The 26279-nt window shown below is 40.0% G+C and overlaps 1 protein-coding gene across 1 annotated transcript; it reads right to left on the reverse strand.

Annotated features, from left to right (window-relative positions):
• Positions 1-4141: 4141 nt before the first annotated feature.
• On the reverse strand, positions 4142-26279 carry LOC122796995 (uncharacterized protein K02A2.6-like). Its single transcript, XM_044065764.1, has 5 exons — positions 26115-26279; positions 23912-24650; positions 23268-23791; positions 22383-22408; positions 4142-4277 (listed from the first exon to the last, which is right to left on the reverse strand). The coding sequence occupies exons 1-5, from the start codon at positions 26277-26279 to the stop codon at positions 4142-4144; spliced, it is 1590 nt and encodes a 529-aa protein (XP_043921699.1).

Consider the following 26279-nt stretch of genomic DNA (forward strand, 5'->3'; position numbering starts at 1 on the left):
TTAAAATTTACTTATACTGCCTCCCCTGATTCATTAAAATATTTAGATGTGGAGATATATAAACACAATAAAGCATTTGAAACAAGAGTATATAGGAAAAAAACTTACTGTAACTCTTTCCTACATTATACCAGTGCACACCCCTCACATTGTAAAAAGAACATAGTAAAAGGACAATTTGTGAGGCGTTGTCGTATGACAAGTGCAGATATAGACTTTACTGAGGAATGCAACATCTTGGTGAAAATGTTCCAAGAAAGAGGTTACCCAATACACTTTGTAGAAAGTATTAAATCAGAAGTGGAGGCAGGGAGAACCAACAAATTTAAACCCATTAAAGGAACGATTGGAAGAACATTAGAAACTAATATTGTGACCAATAACAAGAAAACAAATGGTAATTTTGAACAAGCCATGGTGATAGAATATAACACATCAAATTCTAAAATAAAAGAAATTTTCATTAAGGAATGGAATAACTTCATACTATACACGGACACCAAATATTTTAAAAATGTTGTCCCAAAAGTAGTATATAAGAACTCATTGAGTATCAAACAATTATTAGAGTCCAATAGTGGAAAAAAACCCTCTAATTATTATGGTACAATAACGGGGTCTAAGAGAAATGGAACTTTCAAATGTGGCCATTGTAGACAATGCGAACACATAATTAATGATACTGAAGTGTACCTAGCCAGCAGAGGAATAACTATTGGCAATAAAGGTTATTATAATTGTGGTACAAAAGGGTTGGTGTATATAGCATTGTGTGGAAAATGCAGTTCATTTTACATAGGGAAAACAGAAAAGGTCCTGAGGAGGAGAATATATGAACACACATACGAAATATTAAAACAAAAAGAAACTAATGCTTTATATAAGCATACAAGAGAATGTGTGGGTTCTAAATTTTCATTTTTTGTAATAGAACAAGTGAAAAAGGATATCAGAGGGGGATTATGGGAAGAGTGGTTAGAATACAGGGAATTGTGGTGGCAAATAAAGTTAGAAGCCATAAAAACCCTGGTTTAAATGAACACATCTCATTAACCCCAGTATTAAAGTTAAAAGCAGGAAAATTGTAATGAACTTATTTGAACACTAGAGGGCATTAAATCTCCATTTATTTATTTTTTAACCAAGTATGTTTTGGTATATGTGACAGTGTCTTAATTACTGAAGTAAATATTTAATATTTATTATAATAATAAAAAAATTATTACAGTGATGCAATTTGTAATTTATCTATATGTAAATATTTTATAAAGAATGTATGTAATTTTAAATATTTTATATACAAGAGTATAGGGTTTGTTAGGTATTTAAACAAAGCCTTTTTAGGAAAATTAATATTCATGAGTTTAGCCTTGTCTGATTTGATGATACAAGATGCACTTTAAGATTATAGGATGATTTAGTTTTAATTACATTTATAAGCATGATTAATTAATGAAATTGTATTAATCTGATGAAGTCCAACAGCTTTAGTGGACGAAAACGCAGTGTGTGTGAAGAGCATTTATTTGTTGTCAGTACGTGGTGTGGATTAAACCGTTGTGGATTCAAGTTTTAAGGCGTACTTCTTTCATCCACTGTACTCATTTTTACATTTTCTTGATTTTTGTCGAGTACCTGTTTTTTCTTGGTTAGTGTCCTTTAATACTGTATTAATCTTATCTAACAATGGACATAACATCTTTTCTACACAGATGGATAATGGTTCTGTCAACCATCCTTGACCAGATATGATAGGTCTCATGTGTGATTTAAATGAGTCTTATATATTTTTGGAAATCCATACATAACTGGTACTATATTCAATAGTAAAAAAATCATAAAGTTGTCGAGTTATCAAACCACTCGTATGAAATTCATACAAATTGTCTTGAACTCTTATAACCAATAAGCTAACTTGAAACTTCAACATAACAGCATAAGTGTCAGTATCAGACAACATCAAAGACATCTGTTCAAAATAAAACATTCTTATCCAATACTAATATGGCTCTACCTTTATCTGCTGGACGAATCTCAAGCACTGGTGATTCGTGTAATTCATTCAGAGCAGGACATTCTTGTCCATTTTTTGTTTTACAGTTATTTCATGTTGGTTTGGGGGTGGTGATGTTTCTAAAAAAGCTGAATGTATAGAATTAACATGGATTTTAGAACTACAAACTGAAAAAGGATTAAGTTTAAATTACACTGTTCCTTTAAGACCTGTATTGAAGTCACGTACACTTGTTCATTAATTGAATTTTTAAATATGCTTGTCTGAAGAAGCTCCTTTTGGCTGCAAAAGCACTTAACTTATATTTAACTTTTTGTTTTTACATTTGGTTGTGTTAACTGGTCTCTGCTATTTTTTACTTATTTGTCAGTAGGTTGGCAATATCCACTGGATCAGAGTAGTCTGTACCATTATGAACCAAGATCAGAGCAATGTTGGGTATTGTTTCTTAGTTTTCTGACATAAAAGAAGGATTTGTAGTTTTCTTTGGCTTCTGTAGGAAGTCTGAGTTCATGGGAGCTTTTTGTTTTTCGTATGCCTTTTTAGTTTCTTATCTAGCTATTTGATGTACTCCTTAATTTGAGGATTGTTTATTCAGCTAAATAGGTTTAAGAATTTCTTCTTTTTATTTCATAGTTTATTAGTACTAGAGGGCCACCATGTTGGTTTGCCTGTAAATCTGTCCATTTACTTGAATCTAGTTGGTCTGCCAATTTAATACATTTGTCCAGGAGTGGGTAGGACTTTTCTGCGTAACTCTTTGTAGTATCATCATCTCCACTTTTTCCCATTTTCTATATTGGTTCAGGGTGTCGCATCAGCTGTAACCATCTCTTGTGATTTAATGCCACTTCCTGTCTTTTTTGACAGTCATATCTGAGTTTTGCAGGTCTTCTCTCATGCATTGCACCCATCTTTTAGCTGGACACCCTTGTTTCCTCTTAACTCTTTCCTAACTTCCCCAAATCTTCTTCACTGAGTTGTCTTCTGCTTTCCTGTACATGTCTGAACCACCGTAACCTGTTCTCTTTTACCTGTAATTGGAACTACTATGGCATTTGCTTTGATGTCTTCATTTCTTCATCTGTCCCACAGTGTATATTTTACCAACTGTCTCAAGCACTTCATTTCCATCACATGTTGCTTCCTCAATGGCTCAGTTTTCACTGCCCAGATTTGTGTTATACACCTTCCTTTTCTGCTTCATTTGCATTCTTTTATCACACACTACCACCAACACTCTATGCCAGTTGACTGCAGCCTCTCTGATTCTAGCTTTTACCTCCTCATTTAGACTTATCCTCTCCTCAACTCTCCATCCCAGATACTTGAAGCTGTTACCTCGTTCCACTATTTTTCCTTGCAACAGTATTCAGCTTCTTCTGATTTCTTCCATTTTCTGCCATGACAATGGTTTTATTTGTACCCTGGTTCATCTCATGTCCCTTCAGTTTTGCATTCCATTCCCCTATCACTTGGCAAAGTTCTTAATCAGAATCTGCTTGTAATGCCACATCATCTTCTACATACAGCAACTTTGCTGAGCTGTGCTCTTCAACCTGCTTGTTAATGTAGTCTTTCCCCAGTATGGAAGAATGGCATTGACAATACGTAATACTTTCCATGTAGATTACCAGCTGCATCATCTTTTGCAATTAGGAAGATGTCTTTACTGGCTAATTCAACACTGGGAGAGTGTCTTCTTCAAGTATTTGTTCCAAGAATGTCTCTATTGCAAACATCTCTACCATGAGTGCTGTGAATACACAGCCTTAATGCATAGCATCTAGCTGCATTAACTTGCATGTCTTTTTGTGCACAGTTTTTCTACATCTGTCAGTTTGAATACACACTTCAGTGAGACTAAATTACATCCTTAGTTGCTTCGGTATTCTTTAATCTTCATCCACACATTACATGGCGTCAGAACTGGGGCAATCCTTCTAAAACTGGACATGGATATTTGCAGAATGGAATAATTACATTTGCTTTCAATAGTTTGTATTTGGAAGTATAGACGTATTATCCTTAGTGAAAAATGACCCAAGTTCAATTACATAGAACTGTCTCAATGCACAGGGACTTAAAGGAAACCTGGATGTTTTGGATTCAGAAATTTGATACAATTCACACTTTGAGTGAATTAGCCAAGAAATCTGGAACAATTAGATGTTCTTCATTCTTGCATATTGCTATAGAAGAAGCACCAAAGTTATTTAGCTTTTTCACTATTTCTGAAAAAGAGAAGGACAAAATACCAACACTAAAAGAGAACCAACTCATAATTATCATCCATGAAAAACTTTGTCATTATTCACCATTTGTTCATTACAAGAGCATAAAATCATTCAAAGAATGGAAATGTGTAGAACATCCAAGCCTAATTTTGGTCACACATGTTCAGGCAGGATGGTGTACACTTGTCAAGCCAAAGGAAAATATTTTTTTACAGCAGCTGTATTGCAATGTTTGACTAACACAAATCAGGATTTTTGCCAGGTCAGAAGTGTAACAATTCACAGATAGCAACATTTGATGTATCCCTGATGGCTGTTAATTCTAGGGGCATTTATAATAAAGTTTTTTATTCGAAAATTTATTGCATTTCCACAAAATTGTTATTATTTGTGGCATATGGTTAAAGAACAATGACTTGAAAACCAGTTCTGTCAGGGTATAAATGTTTTTACCATAACGGGCATTCTAACAAAAAAATCAGATGGAGGTGTTGTGATAGGGATTAAAGATTGTTATGACATGTCCAGTGATAATACCAATACTATACATTGTGTAACTGTGATAGGAATGACAACCCTGGCACACATAACAGTTGTTGGGGTGTATAGACCACCATAGTCAAGTGCTGATGACCTAAAGAAATTTATACATTTCTTGCATGAGACACAGGAGGGAAAAATAATAGTGGCTGGGGACTTAACAGAAACAGACTGGGATAATAATGATTCATCAACATTAGTAAGGAAATTGTTTACATTGGATATTCAGGAACAACAATTGCTTCAGATTGTAAAAAGTCTACCAGGGCACTTGGCATTGTTTGTGTTCCTAAGGAAATGACTGTTACTTCATGTATAGTTTTACCACCATTGATGTGCAGTGATCATGGTAAAGGTTAACTTGCTGCCAGTTAATTCTGCCAAACTGAAATCTAAATTAGTGAACAAAAGATTAATAACAGATTTTATGGAAGCAAAACAGTCACTATATAAAACTAATTGAAGTGATGCATTTAGTCAGAAAACTGCAAAAGAAACATGTCAAGTTTTGAAAGAGAAATTGCTTGAATGAAAAAAAAAATCAAAAAAATGTTCAACATCAGGATCTAGGCACACAAGGTCAGGAGGATATTATTACATATGAGCAAGATACTTGATTAAGGTGAAAGACAAAAAATATAAGAAATGGAAAAAAGTTGAACTATAACTTTGAAAACTTAAACAACAGGACAGAGAAAGTATACATAGTGTGTCGCAAGATCAAAAAAATAATTGAATATAGATATATAAGATGTGGTAGGAGTAAAGACATACAAATTGATAAACTGTGTGTAGATTATAAAATTTATTTTCAAACACAACACATTATAGGTATATTTACAAAAATTGTATCCAAAGCAGCTCAGCGTCACAAAAGGGGTGATAAACTGTCTTAGTAACACCCATGTAACTTCAGATACTGAAATTAAATTAGTTGTGTCGTTCAGCTTTTAGTTAGGGGTCGCCACAGCGGAACTCCGGTCTGCTAATGATTGGCAGTAGATTTTTACATGCTGGCTTGCCGGGCCTAACGCACAACCTTCAGTGAAGGAACGCCCATTCACGCATGTCGCCACACAGAAGACGCTCTAACTGAGAATCGAACGGGCAACGTCTAACTGTGAGGCGACAATGCTACTGCAGCACCACCACCACAGTATAGATTGAAAAAGAACTAAGCAAACTGAATCCAAATAAAGCACAAGAAGGACTTGTGAACACTGGAGCATAAACTTTATAGTACTTTTGAATCTGTTATTCACTAGGTCATTTAAGTATAGAGAGATTCCTCAAGATTGGAAACTTGTACTTGTTAAGCCTATCTTTAAGGGAAAGGGGGATAGGGCAAACCCAGAATAATATAGATCCATGTTTGCTTTCATGCTGTGGATAATTAATGGAGAAGGCTATTTTGGATAAACTATTGTCAGCACTGGAAAGGATAGGACTTGAAGCCATGTACCAGCATGTATAAGTTGAAAATAGACACATGACTATCTGTAACATGATGTTATATAGCAATATAATAGCTATGAAAAATTGTGCTTTGATGTAATGTATATAAACTTAACTACAACATTTGATAGGATTATACACAAAGTACTTATTGTCGAATTAGAACAACAAAATATTGATGTAATCTTGATAAGATGAATAGCTTCATGGCTTATAAATAGGACATGGCAAGTACCATACAGCAAATGGACAGGTGAAAGTTTAGGTCACAGTCTCTGTGCCCCACACGGCTCTGTCCTAGGCCCATATTTGTTTAGGTTGTATCTCTCAGATCTATCTTTTTCATCTGAAGTGTTCTACAGTCTGTATGCAGATGACTTTAAAAATGGGGAAACTTAGTATATGGGTTTCAGATACAATATGTCTGTAAAAGAACTTAACTAAGTTGACCATTTGTGTGTAGGAGAATAATATGATGATAAACGCATCAAAAACTAAGTCTATAAGATTAGGGAGACTTTTGAAAGGTGATTATTTAGTAAAGCACACAGTGATTGAAAATAAATTGAAAGGTGAATATTTAGTACAGCACACAGTGATTGAAACCATTGATTCATTTAAGGACCTGGTATATGAGTAGATATAGATTTGGGTTTTTCTAATCATATTAACCACTTGGTTAATGATAGTTGTCAAACTATACGTTTTATAAAAAGATTTTAAGGTCTAGGAAATCAAAAATGATGAAACAATTGATGTTAAGTTGTCCAATCTCGCCTTCATTCTTGCTGGATGGGTTCGGAGCTGATCCTCTTTACTGGCTCGCGGCTACCCCTTATCCCAGAATCAGCTACCCAGATCTCGTTTCCGCTTTAGCTGCGAGGTTGCGATCATACTGGCTCAGGTTTAGTATAACTTTTTTCTCTATTTAACTAAAATAATTTGCTTAAATTTTGATATATTTTTTTCTCTCTTATAGTAAGTTATAAGTTTGAAGATAAAACTGAGCACGAACACCACGAGCAATAAAATCCAGTATTTATTAAATAAAATAAGCGCTTTCACGTGCAAAACATTGCACGCTTCTTCAGATCTTACTACAAGTAACAAATATCAGTGCCTAAATACTGAACTCAATAACTCCTAATTGAATAATTACAATAATTAAGCAACAGAAGCATTCAAATCTTAAAGAAACAAGGTTCATTTTCTATAGCAGCAAACAAACTTCAGTATAGGCATATATCAAAGTAATAAACCTTTTACTGTAACTGAAGTATATATAAATACAAAAACAAAAATAAATTACCTGTACTACAAATACAAATATCTAATCCATCTGTAAGCAGTATCATAAGACCTATAGTGTAACAACGACAATTAATATATAGCATTTAATCTTCAGTGGTAAATAAATAATTACTAAATAAAATAGTATAATATAATATTAAAACTCCAAAAAATATAGATAACATGTATGTATATTAATAATTAGTCATATGGATATCTAATGCCTAGTATTTGCGAGCCTCTAATACTGGCTTAATGCTGATATGCTGGTTTAATCCCGGTTCAATATGGGCTCTTAACTTAAAAATCCATGAGAGCTCCACATATTCCAGATAATTCATATTATTACCCCCTCTATTGGTTTTATTCACCAATTGTAATATTCTAAACCTAAAGCTATGATTCACATATTCAGCAACATGTTTCGCTAAAGCATTCCGTGTATCTTGCTTATTTATGTCATATATATGGTTATAAATACGATCCATTAATTTCCTCGAAGTAATCCCAACATAGAATGCAGCGCAATGTGTACACGTTGCTAAATAGATCAAATTATCATTGTCACAATTGGCATAAAACCTAGGTGTAAAAATGTACTCAATAGTAAGATGTTTAAAATTCTGTTCTTTAACTATGAACTTACACATCTTACATTTATTACAACTATAAGTACCTAGCTTATTTACCCTGGAAATATCCCGTTGAATATGTGGATGTTCCTTACATAAAATTCTTTTTAAACTCTTGCTATTCCTATGTGTGAGTCTAGGTGTAGGTCCTACAACATTAAGGACCTTAGGGTCAATTGTCAATAGCTGCCAGTTCCTCTTTATTATCTCAACTATTTTATTATTATCATTGGTATATCTGGTTGTAAAAGTGACCTTAGTCTGATGCTGTGAATATCTCTTGTTGTTAAAATAATGGCCCCTATCACTGGACGTTGATCCCTGCAAAACCATGTTCTGAATATTATCAACCATGGTGTTATTATAACCCCTATCAATAAATAGGGTTCGCATGAAATTCAGTTCAGTCTGCATGTTCAAAGGATCCTTGCAGATTCTACTAATCCTAATATGTTGTCCCTTGACAATGTTAGGGAAAACAAATCCGAGATGCATGCTGGTATAATGCAATAACGCATTCTTCCAGCATGATTTTCTAAACAGAGAAGTGGAAATATTCCCACTGAAATCCTTAAAAATGCTGATATCTAGAAAATCAACTTGACTGTATGAAAAGTCCAGCGTAAATCTTAAGAATCTAGTGGTTGATTTTAAATAACTAACGAAAGCTCTAAGTTCATCAACACTACCCTTCCAAAAGAGTAGTACATCGTCCACAAACCTCCTATAAAAAATTATCTGTGCAAATGATGTATTTCCAAAAAGAAATTTCCTTTCCCAATGATTGACCACTAGATTCGCATAGGAATTTGCACAAGGGGTGCCCATAGCGACACCCCATCTCTGTGCAAATAAACTACCCTTAAACATAAAAATATTATTATTCAATACTGTCTCCAATAAAGTGCATACAAGTATTTCCTTGTTCGTGTCAATATCATTGACTGAACATAATAATTCTCTGATCGCTTCAACACCATAGTCATTAGGAATAGATGTAAAAAGATTTTTAACATCCAGAGTTACTAACAGAAAAGATGGAATCAAACTTCCATCTATGAAAGTAGTAAGTTCATTAATTAACTGGTAACTATCCCTGAGTATAGTGGGTATCTTTCTTACTAATGGTCCCAAAATGCTCTCAGTATATATGGAGATTCTTTCAGTAACCCAGCCATTACCTACTACTATGGGCCTCATCGGTGGGGGTAAAATATTTTTGTGCACCTTAGGCAAACCTTTAATATAAGGTATTAAAGGTGTTTCAACCAGAAAATAACCATAAAGCTCTGGGGTTATTTGCCTACACATCAATAAATCATACAGGTCTTCATGCACTCTGACAATGATATCCAAAAACTCTTTGTGGTCAATCTCACAATAAGTGCTATCATCCTTCAGCATGTCATACATCGCTGTAATATAGTCAGGGGTATCTAGAAGTACTATCCCCCTCCCTTATCAGCTGGTCTTATTGTTAGATCATCATTACTAGATAACATATTCAATGAATACTGTTGCGCTTTACTTAAGTTAAAATACATGCATCTTCGCTCCAAACTCGAAAAATATGCATAAAATTAATTTTCACATAAGCGAATAAAACATTCTACATTTGAAGGCAATACTGGAACAAACGAACTTTTGCATTTAAATATACATGCTGTCTGTAAACCAGTCCCATCATCAATAGGAAACATTAATTTCAGGGCTATTGCACGCCCAAATAACCTAAGGTCAATCAAAAGTTCACTAAGATCACTCGGTTGAGAGGGAATAAAGGATAATCCCTTATTCAACAAAGAATAATCAACCACATTAAGTTTCAAATTAGAAAAGGTGAAAACGAGTTCTAAGTTTATTTTATTGTAAACCCCTTATCTCGTCCTTGTGGTGTTTTTTTGTGCTGTGTTGGCCATTGCCCCTTAGTCGCTAGGCTAGGCCTTCTATTATTCCGTGAACTCATTTAACTTAGAGAGTTCTTCCCCTCCCCCTCTTAAGGACAGCTGTTTGTTAGAGGCTCTCCTTTAAGGTCCTTATTAATTTTTAGTTTACTATTGCAGTTTGTCTTTTTGATATAATGTCTAAGGAAGTTAAAACCTCTGGTTTTAAAAAGTGTGATTCATGCTGTCAGAAGATGTCTCTGACAGATGGGCACACTAGTTGTGTTTACTGCTTGGGGGCTCTGCACCTGCAGGACTCTTGTTCTATTTGTCATGCCTTTAGTCCAAGGGTCCTGCAGGAGCAGAAAAACAAGCTTATCCTCCATGGATTGTTAAAACAAGATTCTCCGGCTAAAGCATCTCAGCCAGTGAAACCTTTGAAACCTGTCAAGCCTTTGGCTCCATGTTCAGAACCAACCTGTGAGTTTGACAAACCAAGTGTGTCGGTGCCGTCTAAGACTACCCCTCCATTGGCTTTAACTGTCACTTTGGAGCCATCTCAGAGCCACAGATGAGCTAGGTCTCCTTCATTGGAGCCTTTTCGCTAGGTGCCACAATCACCCTTACTTCAAAGCAAGAGCAGTCATCGTTCATCTTCCCACTCCTCTCGATTCTCGAGGTTATCAGATCAGGATGTGGAGACAGTGGTCAGTAGGTTGCTGAAGTCACATGCCCTTGCTAAAATTATTTTGAGCCCGCCTCAACAGGCTTCGGCTCCATCCGCTTCGATTTCAGTTCCTCCTCCGACTACGCTTAGTTCGGAGATGGAGTCCATGAATGCTCAGATGGTTCTTTCGGCTTTGATGACATCCTCTTCGGCTCCGACATTGGTTCAGATTACCTCGGTTCTTCTACCCATCGAAGTATCTGGGCGCTGAAGCTTTCTCATCAGCTCTGAGAGGGGAAGAGGCATCGGACCCTTGTCCAACCCTGTTCTCCCTCTCGCAGCTTCAGCTCAGTTGAGCTCAGCTCCCACATCGGCCTCGGAGCTGTCTCCCTTGGCACAGGGTGGGATTAAAGTCTCTTCGGAGCTGGAGTCCTCCTTGTGTCGAGACCATGATGCCTTCGAGGTCATGTGGGGAGTGCTGTCCCCACAGACAGCCCCACTATCAGTTCTATCAGCTCCATCCCCTCAGTGCCTGTGACAACCTCTGCTCCTCCTCCACCAAAGTGTAAGGGAACCTATGCCCCAGGACAGCCCATTGGGTGAACTCTCTTCTTCCAAAACCTCCCCAGAGTATTCTGAGTAGGCTTTTCAGGAGAAAAAGTGAGGGAGAAAGCACCAAGACTCCCCTGAGTCTGTCACCTCAGATACAGACCTGGATGAATCAGAGGGGTCCCCAAGGTCCCCCTGTGAAGATGTTTCTTTTTCGGACATCCTTGAGATTCTCAGGCAGAGGCATAGCTGGACTTACCTAGCACCCTCTGAGGATGAGTCTGTATGCCTGGGCGCATTTGCTTCCCGTCCTTTCACCTCCTGGGTATCTCCGCCTTTTGATCTATTCATGTCTGTAGTGTCTCGAAAGGCATGGTCAGCTCCAGATTCCATGGAACCTGTCCCGAGGAGACCCAATAAATTTATCACAGCTCCCCAGGACAAACAATTTTTGACTAATAGTGTCCCAGATGATGCCATGATGGTAGCAGCAGCCACAAAGAGAGAGTTAGCTGAAACCTCCTCATCTGTCCATCCACCGAATAAAGACTCTCATACGATGGACAGATATGGGAAGCCGAATGTTCTCATCAGCAACCTTCTCCCTTAGGTCCCTGAACTAACTTTCCCATTTTATTAGGCTTCAGAGGGATCTCCTAAAAGAGCTTGGAGATAACATACAAGATCCCACAGCTGAGGGAGCTTCAGCCAAGGTAGCTACCCAGCTGGCGACTCCTAATTCAGTAGTCAACTCCTCCATGAGGCTTATTTCGTACGCAGCTGATGGAGCCAGTAGAGCTGCAGGAACAGGAGTGGCTCTTCGGAGATATTCTTGGCTGTGACTGTGTCAGTTTGCGGAACCTTTCTGAGCGTCCTTCACCAATACCCCCTTTGATGGCTCCTCTCTCTTTGGGCCTCAGGTGAAAGACACACTTACCAGGTGCCAGCAGGAAGGCAAGATGCTCTCTGATGTCGGAGTCCGTTTTTCCACTCCTACCAGACCATACCCAAAGGGTCAGAAGGGTGGAAAGATGTGGTTTAAAAAATCCCACGGACCCTTGCCTGATGCATGTGGTGAATTTTCCCCCAGGGGCAGAGGGGGAAATAATAACAATGGCAGACGCCGCTCTCGTGGCATAGGGGGGTCCGCAAAATCAGTGTGACAGAGATACGTTCTCTTCCAAACCCTATCAACATCCCTGAAGGGATGCCCGACTGCTCAACTCTGGAGGCAGTCGGGGGAAGGCTTTCATTGTACCCAACCGCCTGGAAAAATATTACAAAAGACAAATGGGTACTAGCCATTATATCCGGAGGTTACAAAATTCCCTTTCATCAACCCCCTTTTGTTTCAAAAAAATCCATCCCAGATGTTCCACCCAATCTAAGGGATCAGGCAGTCACAGAAGTTTCAAGACTGCTAGAAAAAAGCCATCCAGGAAGTCCCCACAGACCAAGTAGGATCTGGAACCTACTCAAGATTCTTTTTAGTGCCCAAAAAGGCAGGGGACTGGAGAACAATTCTGGTTCTCAGCAGGTTAAACAAATCTGTACAAAAAGAAAAGTTCCGGATGGTAAGACTACAGTCAATTCTTCCCTTTCTGGGTCAGGACAATTGGATGTGCTCCATAGATCTTATGGCCACGTACTATCATATAAAAATGGACAGATGGTCCAGGAGAGTTCTATGCTTCTGGCTAGGGGCCAGTCATTACCAATTCAGAGCTCTGCCCATTGGTCTCATCACAGCCCCCAGGGTGTTCACCAAATGCATGGCAGTGGTCACGGTTCACCTGAGACATCAGGGATTCCAGGTGTTTCCTTATCTGGACGACTGGCTCCTCATTGTTACCACCCAGGCAACAACTTATAGAGGCAAAAGATTACACCATCACATGCTGTGCTCAACTAGACATCACAATAAACTTTGAAAAATCTGCCTCGTCACCCTGTCAGTCTATTACATACATAGGAGCAGAGCTAAACACATGAAAAATGATTGTAAAATTGCCTCAGGAAAGAGTTTCCATTATTCGAAAACAGGTGTCACTTCTCCTGAGGAGCAAAAGAATTCAAGTCAAATATGTTCTTCAACTCTAGGGTTCATGGCAGCAGCCATTCTTGTAGTTCCCTTAGCATGCTTTCACATGAGAGTCCTTCATTGGCTTCTTTTCACACAATGGTCCTTCCAGGAATTACCCATGTCTCACATGATGCTAATTACAGAATCTTGTGAAAGACGCCTTTCCTGGTGGATGGTCTCCCCACTAGTTACTCAGGGCAGACCTTTCATGGAACCCCATCCGGTCGCCACAGTGACCACGGACACTTCCCTGATGGGGGGGGGGGGCATTATCTAGGGAAGACCATCCAAGGCACTTGGCAACCTCACGAGTACTACTTGCACATCAGCGTCCTGGAGATGAGAGCGGTGCTCCTAGCGCTGCAAGCTCTTCAAGACTCTCTCCCTGCCGGGACTATTGCAATACAGACGGACAATATGTCAGTAGTTTGGTACATCAACGAATAGGGCAGAACCAGGTCTTACCCCTTGTGCCGAGAGTCCCTCAGACTGTGGCAATGGGCGATTTCCTCCCAATGTTTTCTGACAACAATGCATATCCCTGGGACATCCAATGTGATAGACAGGCTCAGCAGGGCTATCCTCATGCCTCACGAGTGGTCTCTGAAACAGGAAGTTGTGGATCTTATTTTCTGCAAATGGGGCCAGCCTTGCTGTGATCTCTGTCTCTCCCCTCAACAACAAATTTAGCAGCTACTTCTTCCTTGTTCCTCCTCCAGGTCAGACACCCAGGGATGCTCTAGTCCACGATTGGCCTCAGGGACTCCTCTATGCATTTCCCCCCTTTCCTCTAATTCCAAAAGTCATTCAGAAAGCAAAATCATTGGGTTGCAAAATGATCCTCATTGCCCCCTATTGGCCTTGACAGATTTGGTTTCCGTTCCTTCACCCCCACCTTCTAACCCAGCCTTAGATTCTGGACCCAGTACTGGACCTCTTGATTCATCAATCAGGCAGGCTACACCAATCCCTCAAGCTCACAGCTTGGTTACTCCACTTCCAATTCTAGCCAATCTCCCCGATATTTCCCCATCAGTGCGTGATATTATTGTTTCCTCCCATAAGACAAATAAAAGGAAAGTCTATGCTAGCAAATGGAAAAAATTCTCTTACTGGGCAGAATCCAGGAATTTAGATCCTTTTACAGCTTTTGGATTTTGGATTTCTTAGCAGAACTGTTTCATTCTGGTGCAGCGGCTGCTACTATCAGAGTACAACTAGCTGCCATTTCAAATTTTCATGTCGGAGTTTCTAATTCCAGCATAATGTCTCACAAACTCTGTAAGGCCTTCATGAAAGTGAAAGAGCCCCTTCCACCTTGGATCTCAGTTTGGTTCTGGCCTCCTTGATACTGCCACCCTTTGATCCAGCAGCATCATGTTCCTTGAAATTTCTCTCTTGGAAAACTCTCTTCTTAGTTGCTATTACTTCTGCCAGACGTGTTTCAGAACTTCATGCACTGTGTTCGCCCTCCATACCTAGTTTTTCACAAAGAGAGAGTTTCTCTGAGAACCAACCCATCTTTTTTGCCTAAAGTTGGTTCAGAACATAATTTGAACAAATCCATTAAACTTACTGTCTTTTTCCCTAATCATTCCAACAAGGCAGAATACAAATTACACTAATTAGAAGTTCATAGACAACTACGTTTCTATCTCCATAGAACTAAAGAGATGAGAAAATCAGATCAGTTGTTCCTTTCATTTGCTAACAACAAACAAGGCCTTCCAGTTTCTAAATGGTTATCAGACACCATAGCCCATACCTACCATTTGCGACAAAAAGATCTCCCAGCAAAACCCAAAGGTCATTCAACCAGGTCAGTAGCTACTTCAGTAGCTTTTCAATCTAGATTGCCCATAGATTCAATTTGTGCAGCAGCTACTTGGGCAGATCCACATACATTCATTTTTCATTACACAGTTGATGTGGTCTCCCGGGGCTGGGCTTCTTTGGTTCCACTGTTTTGAAGAGTCTGTTCCAATGAGCCACCCAAGATTGAGGTGCTAGGGATGCTGTCCCATCCAGCAAGAACGAAGGTGAAATTGGACAACTTAGCATAAAGAAGTTATGCACCTACCATAACGTTCCATGTTAGTTGTCCTTCATCTCACCTTCCTTCTTGCGTCCCTCCCTCCTTCCCCCTTCCTCGAGGATTGAGAGGAGTTTCTCAGTGGTTTCACTGGCTAATTTGTTTTAATAGTTGCTTATCAAGCAAACCATGGCAATTAACTGTATATCCAGGTTTATTTATGGATTATCTTCTATAATTATGTCTAGTGTGAACTCTCTCAAATAAGATCTGGGTAGCTGACGCTGGGCATTCTGGGATAAGGGGTAGCCTTGAGCCAGTAAACAGCTCTTGAGCTATAGTAAGTGGCCAAATCGGAGCTGAGGATCGGCTCCGAACCCATCCAGCAAGAAGGAAGGCGATATGGACAACTGACATGAAACGTTATGGTAGGTACATAACTTATTTTTTCTTAGTTACATTAGACCCACACTTGATGATGTGAAAAATTAAGTTATTAGGAAAGACTAAAATATCTCAACTTGTTCAGTGTCACATATAAACATGTAAGAGGAGACATTATTTGGCTATATAGGATATTTAGAGACTACTACTTTTGGGAATATTTGGGGTTAGCAGAAAGTACTAGAGAATCATCTGATAACTGATATAGAAAATTATATAGGAATGAAAGGTGTGCTGATTGGTTCTCTGAGAGAGTAACTGATGCATAGAACAGACTTCCAAGGTACAGTAAAACAAGCACTAGTTTAGATATGATTTTAAGACAACCTGGACACTTATAGAATAACTGTTTTGGTGTACTGCCAGGCTAGAAGAGCATTATTGCCCCTGCCTGATATATTTGTCTGCATGTATGAATAACACACATAGATACTTAAGTTATTGAACTAAAGAATGTTGCCACACAGTGGTTATTTGCTGAACTGCATGATTCAAAAATAAAATTTAGAATATTTTTGTTTGGCATATGAAATGATAAAACACAAGGCAAGTTCCTTGTTAGCACCTCTGAGCTGTGGAATATCATACATCTAAGTAGTCTACAAACATCCTTACCTTCCAGAGCTCTTTTTTGGAAAATCAAGTGAAAAAACAGAACCTAAGCAAATGTAAATATCTTTTGAATGTTAAATGCAGGGTAACAAACAGTAATATTTTCAGGAAAATGTCTTTATTGTTACAATAGTCAATGCAGTTACAATCTTTAAACATCAATAGTGTAGTATATTATAATGTCCACAAACTCAGAATTCTATTTTTATCTAAACTTTTTATATCTTGAAAACTGTGCAACCTAGATGTATAGTGTCAGAAGACTTCTGTTCAGCTAGGTGTAAGCTTTCTCATGAGAGCAAGGGATTCCTTTCTGAAGGTTTTGAAATATTTACAGCTGTATGAAAACTGATGCATATTTGTATAACTAACAATAGAAATATTGCTGAATATCTCTAAAAATATATAATTTACAGTGCAAATATTAGTGCCAGTTTTCTTTAACATCATCTAAGGTTTCAGCTGATGTCATACAGTAGTTGTAAGCCATTTTGGTTTGGAAATATTAATGCATATATGGACGTATTGTGTTTTCATAATTACTAGCAAACCACTATCTCCATTATAGTGTATTATACTTGGATAGTAACTGTATGTTTTTCTGTCTCATGCTGACATTACATACCACGCCCCTCAGTAACATGTAGCCCTGTCATCTATGAAGCTGTAATCTTCTTCTTCTTTCGGCTGCTCCCGTTAGGGGTCGCCACAGAAGATCACCTGTTTCCATTTCTTCCTGTCCTCTGCATCTTGCTCTGTCACACCGACCACCTGCATGTCCTCTCTCACCACATCCATAAACCTTATCTTAGGCCTTCCTCTTTTCCTGTTACCTGGCAGCTTCATCCTTAGCATCATTTTCCCAATATACTCTGCAACTCTCCTCAGCACATGTCCAAACAAACGTAATCTTGCCTCTCTGGCTTTGTCTCCAAACCTTCCAACCTGGGCTGACCATCTAATATACTTATTCCTAATCCTGTCCATCCTCGTCACACCCATTGCAAATCTTAGCATCTTCAACTCTGCCACGTCAAGCTCTGACTCCTGCATTTTTGTCAGTGCCACTGTCTCCAACCCATATAACATAGCTGGTCTCACTACCCTCTTGTAGACCTTCCCTTTCACTCTTACTGGTACTCGTCTGTCACAAATCACTCCTGACACTCTTCTCCACCCACTCCATCCTGCCTGTACTCTCTTCTTCACCTCTCTTCCACACTCACCATTACTCTGAACTGTTGATCCTAAGTACTTAAACTCGTCCACCTTCACCACCTCTACTCCCTGCATCCTCACCATTCCTCTATCCTCCCTCTCATTCACACACATATATTCTGTCTTAGTCCTGCTGACCTTCATTCCTCTTCTCTCTAAAGCATATCTCCACCTCCCCAGGGTCTCCTCTACCTGTTCCCTACTCTCACTACAAATCACCATGTCATCTGCAAACATCATAGTCCACGGGGACTCCTGTCTGATCTCATCTGTCAACCTGTCCATCACCATTGCAAATAAATCTATGAAGCTGTAATGGTAAATATAAATAATGTATGGCAAATGGTGATCAGCATCTCCACACAGTCTGCACCACTTCTTAGATCTTACTTACACATTGCCCTTTTTTGTGCTGCTTATTTTGAATTTGTACTTAACTTGGTTATTGAAACCCCCCCCCCCCCAAAAAAAAATGGCAAGTGCCATAAGGAACAGTGCGTGTTAAATGGTCAACAAAATCTGCTGTCACTGTGTTTATTTCCCTGTTTTAAACAGATCAAGAAAGTATGTTCCACCCTGGTCCTAAACACTAAAGTTGATCTGTTATATTCATACTGTACCTATTATTAGTCTCAGGCTGATCTGTTCTAATTACACTGTACCTAGCTTAGAATGAATTTCAGCCAAGTCAGGAAGCCAGCAGCCAGACTCCTCCTATCCCTGCACCATCTGGACCCCCCCCCCGAGTCCATTTTATGAGCCAACTCTACCTGCTATCTCTATTACAGATACTTGTATTCTGCTATCTGCCCACTAGGTGGCACTCTAATCCAGCCTTGGTCGATAACCCTTCCTCTACTTTACCTAGTATCATTTTCTAGATTCCTTTTCAGTTTTTCACCCCTTGACTAGTTGCTAATCTTCCTGTGTTATCTCACTGCCCCTATCATCTCGTTTCCCACCATCTAGTTATTTTTCTATTTCTTTTATTTCTCCCACTCCACTACCCTTTTTTACTATTAACTGCTTCACCACATTCTACTTACCTGTGACCACTTTCTCTGCCTCAGGAATCTCCTCCTCTCAGATTGTCTCTGTAAACTCTTTCATTTAGCTGCTCTAACCCGCTCCGTTCGCCCTTCGGGCTCACTCCGCTCCCCTACCCTGCCCCCAATTCCCACCCACCCCCAGTGGTCCTAGCCATATACTTCTGTAGCCACACCCCCTTCCATTATCACCCTATCACTTACTACTTCAACTTAACAGCCCTGCACTCAACCTGAACAATTCCTTAATTAAGTTAATATACCTTTTAAGTCCACTCCCTAACCTCTCCACACCACATCCTCTATCACAAATATTATACAGCTACTCTCCTACAGCCACCTTTATTTTAATTTTTTGTACACTTCTTCCCTCAACCTACTCTACCTCATACAGCACTGTCTCCTTCTCCCAGCTTTACTTTTACTTACTACACTCCTTCCCTCAACATACTCTAACTCCTTATCTACACATCCTAATGGCCCCAACACAGGTCTGTATACACAAACCTACTACTCCTAACTACAACTCTTGCTTCTCTTACAATACCATACACACTAACCTTCTTTGAACATTTTTCTCTTCCTGAACAACAACACCCCTACCAGCAAACTCTACCAGTTTCTCGCATAAACTCCCTCAACCACAGTAACATAACCTCCACCTCTATCTATATACTTCCAAAGTACCATAGATCTTCCCATATTACTTACTTCATTTTCAAAAAAAAAACCTAAACTACTACAAAATCCTTAAGTTTGTACAATATCCTCAACAACACCCCCTATTAGATGGTGATATTCATCCAAACCCCGGCCCTAATACTGATATTCCCAGTAACCCACACAACCTAACATCTTCTGCTATCACTTCCCAAAATAGACTGTCTATCATTGTAGCATTAATAATAAAATTACCCACCTACATGCACTCTTAAATGTGCACTAATTTGATATTTTCTGTATTACAGAGACATGGCTAAAGCCCTCAACTCTGGACCAGGAAATTACCCCTCCTGGATATAATATCCTGAGATGTGACCGCAAAACCAAAAAGGGTGGAGGTATAGCCATTTTGTATAAATCTGAACTCCAAGTTTCCCCCTTCAATGTGCTCCTACCCTCAGATACCTATGCAGAAACCCTTACTGCCAAACTACAAATCAACAACTCTAAATCTATCTATCTAATTTGCACATATCACCCCCTGGAAATTATATCAATATACTTGAAAAACATACTTAGTTACCTCTCTATCCAGCTACCTCAGGAAACCATTGTGTTAGGTGACTTTAATATAGACTGGGGCAACCTGTAGCTCCCCTAATCCTACCAATCACATAAATCTTTACGGATTCTCACAAATAATAACCACTCCTACTAGAATCCATAAGCCAAGCAGTAAGGAAACCACCCTAGACTGGATCCTTCTCAACAGGCACCTTGATACTTATAAACCAGGAACCCTTCCTGACGATATCAGTGACCATATGCTAACCTATATTATTAAAGAAAGAATTCATAGCCCTAATACTAATGAACTGAAATTATGTGACTGGTCACCAATGTTTAATCTTCAACTTGATGAAGCAGTGACCTACTTTAATACTAGATTCCTTCAAATCCTAGATTACTACGCCCCCTATCACTCTTCCTGAATAAGGACCAAAATTGCCCCTTGGCTCATAAAACAAACTAGGCAAAAGATCCTCCTCAAAAATAACATTCCTCCAAAAGTCATCATATCACCTTTTCTTTAAATAGGTAAGAAATGCCACCAAGAAAGACATTCTCCAAGACAAAAAAGACTATTACCTTCACCTCCAACAAATCCACCAACAAAAAACACAAAAATTCTGGCCAGGGATTAACAAACGTCTTCATCCAGGGCACTCTAAAACTCCTTTCCCTTCAGGATTCAACCATAATAACTCTAACCAGATTCTTGATGCCTTTAATAAATATTTTACTGAAGCCATTCTAACCCTAGCTAATACTTTACCACCTATTACCACTTCCCCATTAAATACCACTAATACTCCATCTCTGACCTTTGATATACAACCTGTACCTACATCCCTCATTTGCAACCTCCTTCAAAAACTTAAACCATGCACCCCTTCTGCTGACTGCCTTCCAGCTGAATACCTGCAAACTGCAGCTAAAGCCATTGCCTATCCCATCTCTATCCTTATAAATAGAACAATTTTAGAAAGCAAAATCCCTTCCATATGGAAAGTATCCCACATCATTCCTCTACATAAAGGTGGGTCATCTACTGAGCTCTCCAACTTTCGACCTATCACCTTACTCTCTCCAATAGCTAAAATAATGGAAAAATGCATACAAAGACAACTACTTGACCACCTTCTCCAAAATAATTTACTTGTCATCTGACAGCATGGTTTTAGGCCATTCCATAGCACAACAACTGCCCTGCCATCCTTTTCTGACTCCATAAACAAAAATTGTAACAATAACACTCTTTCCTCTGCACTGTTTATTGACCTTTCAAAAGCCTTTGATATGGTGAACCATAACATGCTTATTGATATACGAAAAGCCCAATCACTAGATCCACAAGCATTACAATGGTTTAAATCCTATCTGGAAAAGGGACAGCAAGCAGTACTTTGGGATAATAATCTTTCTACACCCCTCCCTGTGAACATTGGAGTACCATAAGGCTCTATTTTAGGACCTCTTCTCTTTTCATTGTTTATTAATGATCTACATACCAAAATTCCTCAAGCCATCTACATGCAATATGCAGATGATTCTACTTTAATTTGTTCAGCCAAGTCCATAACCTCTCTTCAGACCCTCACCCAAACAGTATTTAACAGTGTTGAAAATTGGTTCATGCAACACTGCCTCCTTCTGAACCCCAGAAAAACAAAATTACTGTTCTTTGCTCCTACTCATAAGTCACCTCAACTGCACTTCACAGTAACATCTAACAACGGAACTAACATATCCCCTGACACTACAACCCGTCTACTGGGAATAACAATTGATAACCTTAGCTATGATGACCATATTAATTCTACAATGAAGTCTGTCAACAAAAAACTGGGCTCTCTTTACAGAATCAAACCCTTCCTTAACCCTTCAACCAGAATCACTATTGCTCAGACCCACCTGATCTCTACCGTGTTCTATGCTTCTGCAGTATATGCCAATCTATCTAAAAACAACCTCACCAAACTTTCCACCAGTTACAATAACATAGCCAGATTTGCCACTGGCACCCCGTTTAGAACTCACCACTGTCACAACCTCAATCAACTGGGATGGTTAGAACTGCAGAACCAGCTACTTTGTCAACAACTTATCACCCAAAAGATCCTTTACCACCCTAATAATAATACCCCAATCCTCACTAATCTGATTACTCCCTACAAAAATCTTGCAACACTACGCTCAGCTAATAAGCTTCTAGTTTCCACTATTAAATCCAACAACAAAGCTGGGGACTCACTTTTCACCAACACAGTAGGAAAAAGCTGGAACTGGCTTCCTAGTGAACTTTCCACCCTTGCTTCCATTCATCTTTTTAAAAAGCATCTTAAAGAATTTCTTAAAGCTCACTGGCTTTGTCCCTGCTCTAACCCTGACTGATACCTCATTCCCCTTCTTGCTCTTCTCTCTACACTTCTCTACTCCACTGTTCTGTCACCTACCTGTAATAATGCTTTCCTTCATAGTACTAAAAAAAAAAAAAAAATATTATTAAAATTTGTTTTTATTGCTATCTCTCAAATGTTTGCTCTCTGTATTTGATCTTAGCTTAAACCTACTAAAGGATTCTGTACAAGTTTATCTTACCCTCAGTATAAACAATGTACTGTAGTTCGTTTGACTACTACTATATATTGCATTCTTTGTCACTGCTGATGCTTGGAGCTTTTCTCCTTGGGCCTCTACTGAAAATGGACATATATCCAGTTAGACTAGCCTGGTCAACAAATGTAAAATAATAAATAAATAAAATAAATGGAGGTATACAAAAGGTGCTATAGCTATGAATTAGTTTATAGAGAAACTGATAAAAGTTGTGCATTTGCACAGACCAAGTGAAGTTTGTTACATCCTGGTAAATAAAGGAGACCACACGGTTCTGGAGTTGTAAGGCCTTTCTTTATTAAGAGCCTTCAGGTGCGCACCCATGCTACCTGTTCACAACTTCGCCATCGCCATACATACATCGGAAACAACAAGTTACCAGAGAATACAGAACCAACACTACATGTTACTAACTCCCAAGAGCGCCCCTACAGTACAACAACAGCATTACTTGCCCGATACTACATTCCTCCCCTTTTAAGCATTTAATACGCTTCTTACATAAGAAAAACAAGGGAGCAAGCCACAAACCATCCATCTAGTACTTAATTCCTAAATACCCAGCAAGTATTAAACGGTTACCCTGCAATCGAATTAGGTTGCTCTTTTAAACTAGACATGCAATTGTTACATTGATAGTCCTTCAAGTAACTAGGTTTAACCAGTGCCCGCTTAGAACGGCGCAATGGTACCACCCTGGGTGACTCCGGTGTCACAGTTACCACCTCTGGTACCGGTGTGTCCATCCCTGGAACAGATGGATCCTTGGGAACCTCTCCTTCCGAGTCCCGACGGTCTCCCTCGGCCCCCAAGATCGGCGATCCTCCTGCCGCTGCGAGCCCTTCTCCCGAAACTAACGGCATTTCTGGGGCTTGCAGTTCCATGGAGTCCTTCTCCTGCGCATTCCGCAGAATCTGGTCCACATGTCTCCTCACTACCAAACCTCCATTCAACCTCACCTGGTACGACAGGGGACCCGTGCTCTTGACAATAAACCCTGGAATCCATTTAGGTCCATAACTGAAGTTTCGCGTCATCACGGCATCTCCCTCCAGGAAACTTCTCTCTCTCCGTCGTCGATCATGATGTTCTTTTTGCCTCCACTGTATCCCCTCTACCTTAGCTCGGATGTTTGGATGCACCAGATCCAACGTGGATCTTAATCTCCGTCCTTGCAACATCTCGGCAGGGGACAATCCCGTGGTAGACTGGGGTGTAATGCGGTAGTTGAATAACACCCTTGATACTTTGGCTGCCATACTTCCGTCTCCGGCCTTTTTCATCATCGCTTTAAAGGTCTGGACAGCCCTTTCAGCACAGCCGTTTGAAGCTGCATGGTAGGGTGCTGATGTGACATGTACAATGCCATTTTTTTCCAGGAACCCCTTGAACTCTTCACTCATGAAGCATGACGCATTATCTGATACAATAGTCTCGGGTAATCCTTGACTACTGAAACTCTTTCGCAGGCAGTCAATGGTAGTGGTAGAAGTAGGTGTTTTGACTGGGTAGGCATCCATCCATTTAGAATGAGCATCCATTATTATCAAAAACATGGCCCCCATAAAAGGTCCTGCATAGTCTATATGAAGTCTCTGCCAAGGTCTACTCGGCCACTCCCATGGGTGTAGTGGTGCCATCACAGGTAAGTTGCGATGCTGCTGACAGGTTTTACACTCTTTCACAGCGACCTCAATGTCGTGGTCCAACTTTGGCCACCAGAAATAACTTCGTGCTAAGGCCTTCATTCGGGTGATGCCCACATGACCTTGATGCAGCTGTTGTAAAAGTGCACGTCTTCCTGGGGGCGGGATTACCACTCGTGCCCCCCACAACACGCATCCATCTTGCACACTCAGCTCTGTTTTCCTCACCTCATAAGGCCTGAAAACTGGATCAGGGTGTTGTGTTGTCCAGCCTTGCTGAACCCATTGAAACACTCGAGCCAACACCGGGTCTTTGCGTGTCCATTCGCTCAATTCTTTCGCTGACACCAACGTGATGTCCTCCATCATCAACACTCGGTCCTCCATTTCCTCTCGCTGGGGAGGCCCCGGTAGCGGCAGACGGCTCAACGCGTCCGCATTGCTATGGTGTTTCCCCGGCTTATAAACAATCTCATATTCATAAGCTCTCAATGTTACAGCCCATCTCTGAATTCGGGGAGAAACCATCTGAGGCACGGCCTTCATCTCGTTGAACAGTGACAACAAAGGCTTATGATCTGTGCACACAGTAAACTTCCTGCCATAGAGGTATTTGTGGAACCTCTTTATTCCAAACATTACAGCCAAACCCTCTTTGTCTAGCTGGGAATAGTTTGACTCTGCTGGTGTTAAAGTTCGTGACATGAACCCCATGGGTCTTTCTTGTCCATCTGGCATCCGGTGTGCCAACACGGCCCCTAGCCCATACGGTGAGGCATCACATGACAAAATTAAGTCCTTGTGACTATCGTAGTGCACCAAAACCTCTGAAGACTGCATTAGTTCCTTGGACTGCTCAAACGCTTTGTCTTGTTCCTCCTGCCACATCCATAGGGTCTCCTTCCTTAACAGTTTATGTAAAGGAGCTAACAGCGTTGACAGATTTGGTAGGAACCTGTTATAATAGTTGAGTAAGCCTAAATAAGCCTTCAGCTCTGTAACATTTGTGGGTGCAGGTGCCTCTTGGATGGCTTTTACCTTGTCTGGCAGGGGGTGTAGGCCCGAGGCATCCACCTTGTAACCCAGGAACTCTGCTTCCTTTACCATGAAAGCACATTTACTCCTCTTCACCCGTAAACCAGCCTCTCTCAGTCGACTTAGCACCTTGTTCAGAGTCTCCAGATGCTCGCCATTGTTCCTCCCCGTCAACAGGATGTCATCCAGATACACAGCCACCTTCGGAATTCCTGCCACCAGTCCCTCCATTATTCTCTGGAAAATAGCTGGACTAGAGGAAACCCCAAAGGGTAAACGATTGACTTGGAACAGTCCTTTGTGTGTGTTAAGGGTGACATATGCCTTTGACCCTTCTTCCAGAACTACTTGTTGATATGCCTGACTGAGGTCCAGTTTACTAAACCTTTCACCTCCCGACAGCTTTTCAAACACATCCTCCACCTTGGGTAATGGATACTGCTCCAGCTTCGAAACTTGGTTCACTGTTAACTTATAGTCACCACATATGCGTACAGTATTATCTGGCTTTAATACTGGAACAATTGGTGCTGCCCATTCCGAAAACTTCACTGGTTCAATTATACCTTGCTTAGTGAGTCGTTCCAACTCAGTCTCCACTTTCTTCTTCATTGCATATGGTACGGGGCGAGGTTTGTAAAATCTTGGCGTTGCGTTTTCTTTAACGTGTATCTTTGCTGGTGGACCCCTCCAGGTCCCCAGTTCCTCTTTAAACACTTCTTCATTGTTCTCCAGCACATCTTGCAAGGCCAGCCCCTGCTGTTCTACTTTATGGAGCCGTAGACAACCCATTTCCAGCTCTTTTAGCCACGCCCGGCCTAACAGGTTTGGTCCCTTACCTGCTACCACCATGACTGGCAACTGTTTGACTTTATCTTTATGTGTTACCGTTACTTTGGCCATCTCCAGTGTGGGAACTGTTTCACCGGTATATGTTTTCAAAGTCACTGAACAGTCCCGCAGCTTCTGAGCTTCTTTTAGCCATAACTTTCCATACTCAACCTTAGACAGAACCGTCACACTACATCCAGTATCCACTTCAAACTGCACCAT

This window comes from Protopterus annectens, chromosome 3.part0, assembly GCF_019279795.1.
Source record: "Protopterus annectens isolate FY-2018-M chromosome 3.part0, PAN1.0, whole genome shotgun sequence".
In the NCBI taxonomy this organism is placed as follows: domain Eukaryota; kingdom Metazoa; phylum Chordata; order Ceratodontiformes; family Protopteridae; genus Protopterus; species Protopterus annectens.

Coding starts and splice junctions, on each gene's coding strand:
- LOC122796995 (XM_044065764.1), bottom strand. CDS start 26,279: ATGGTGCAGTTTGAAGTGGATACTGGATGTAGTGTGACGGTTCTGTCT. Junction 23,792..23,911: donor GGGGTTCCTGGAAAAAAATG/GCATTGTACATG, acceptor TGGCAGCCAAAG/TATCAAGGGTGTTATTCAAC. Junction 22,409..23,267: donor ACACACCGGTACCAGAGGTG/GTAACTGTGACA, acceptor TTTTTTTTTTAG/TACTATGAAGGAAAGCATTA.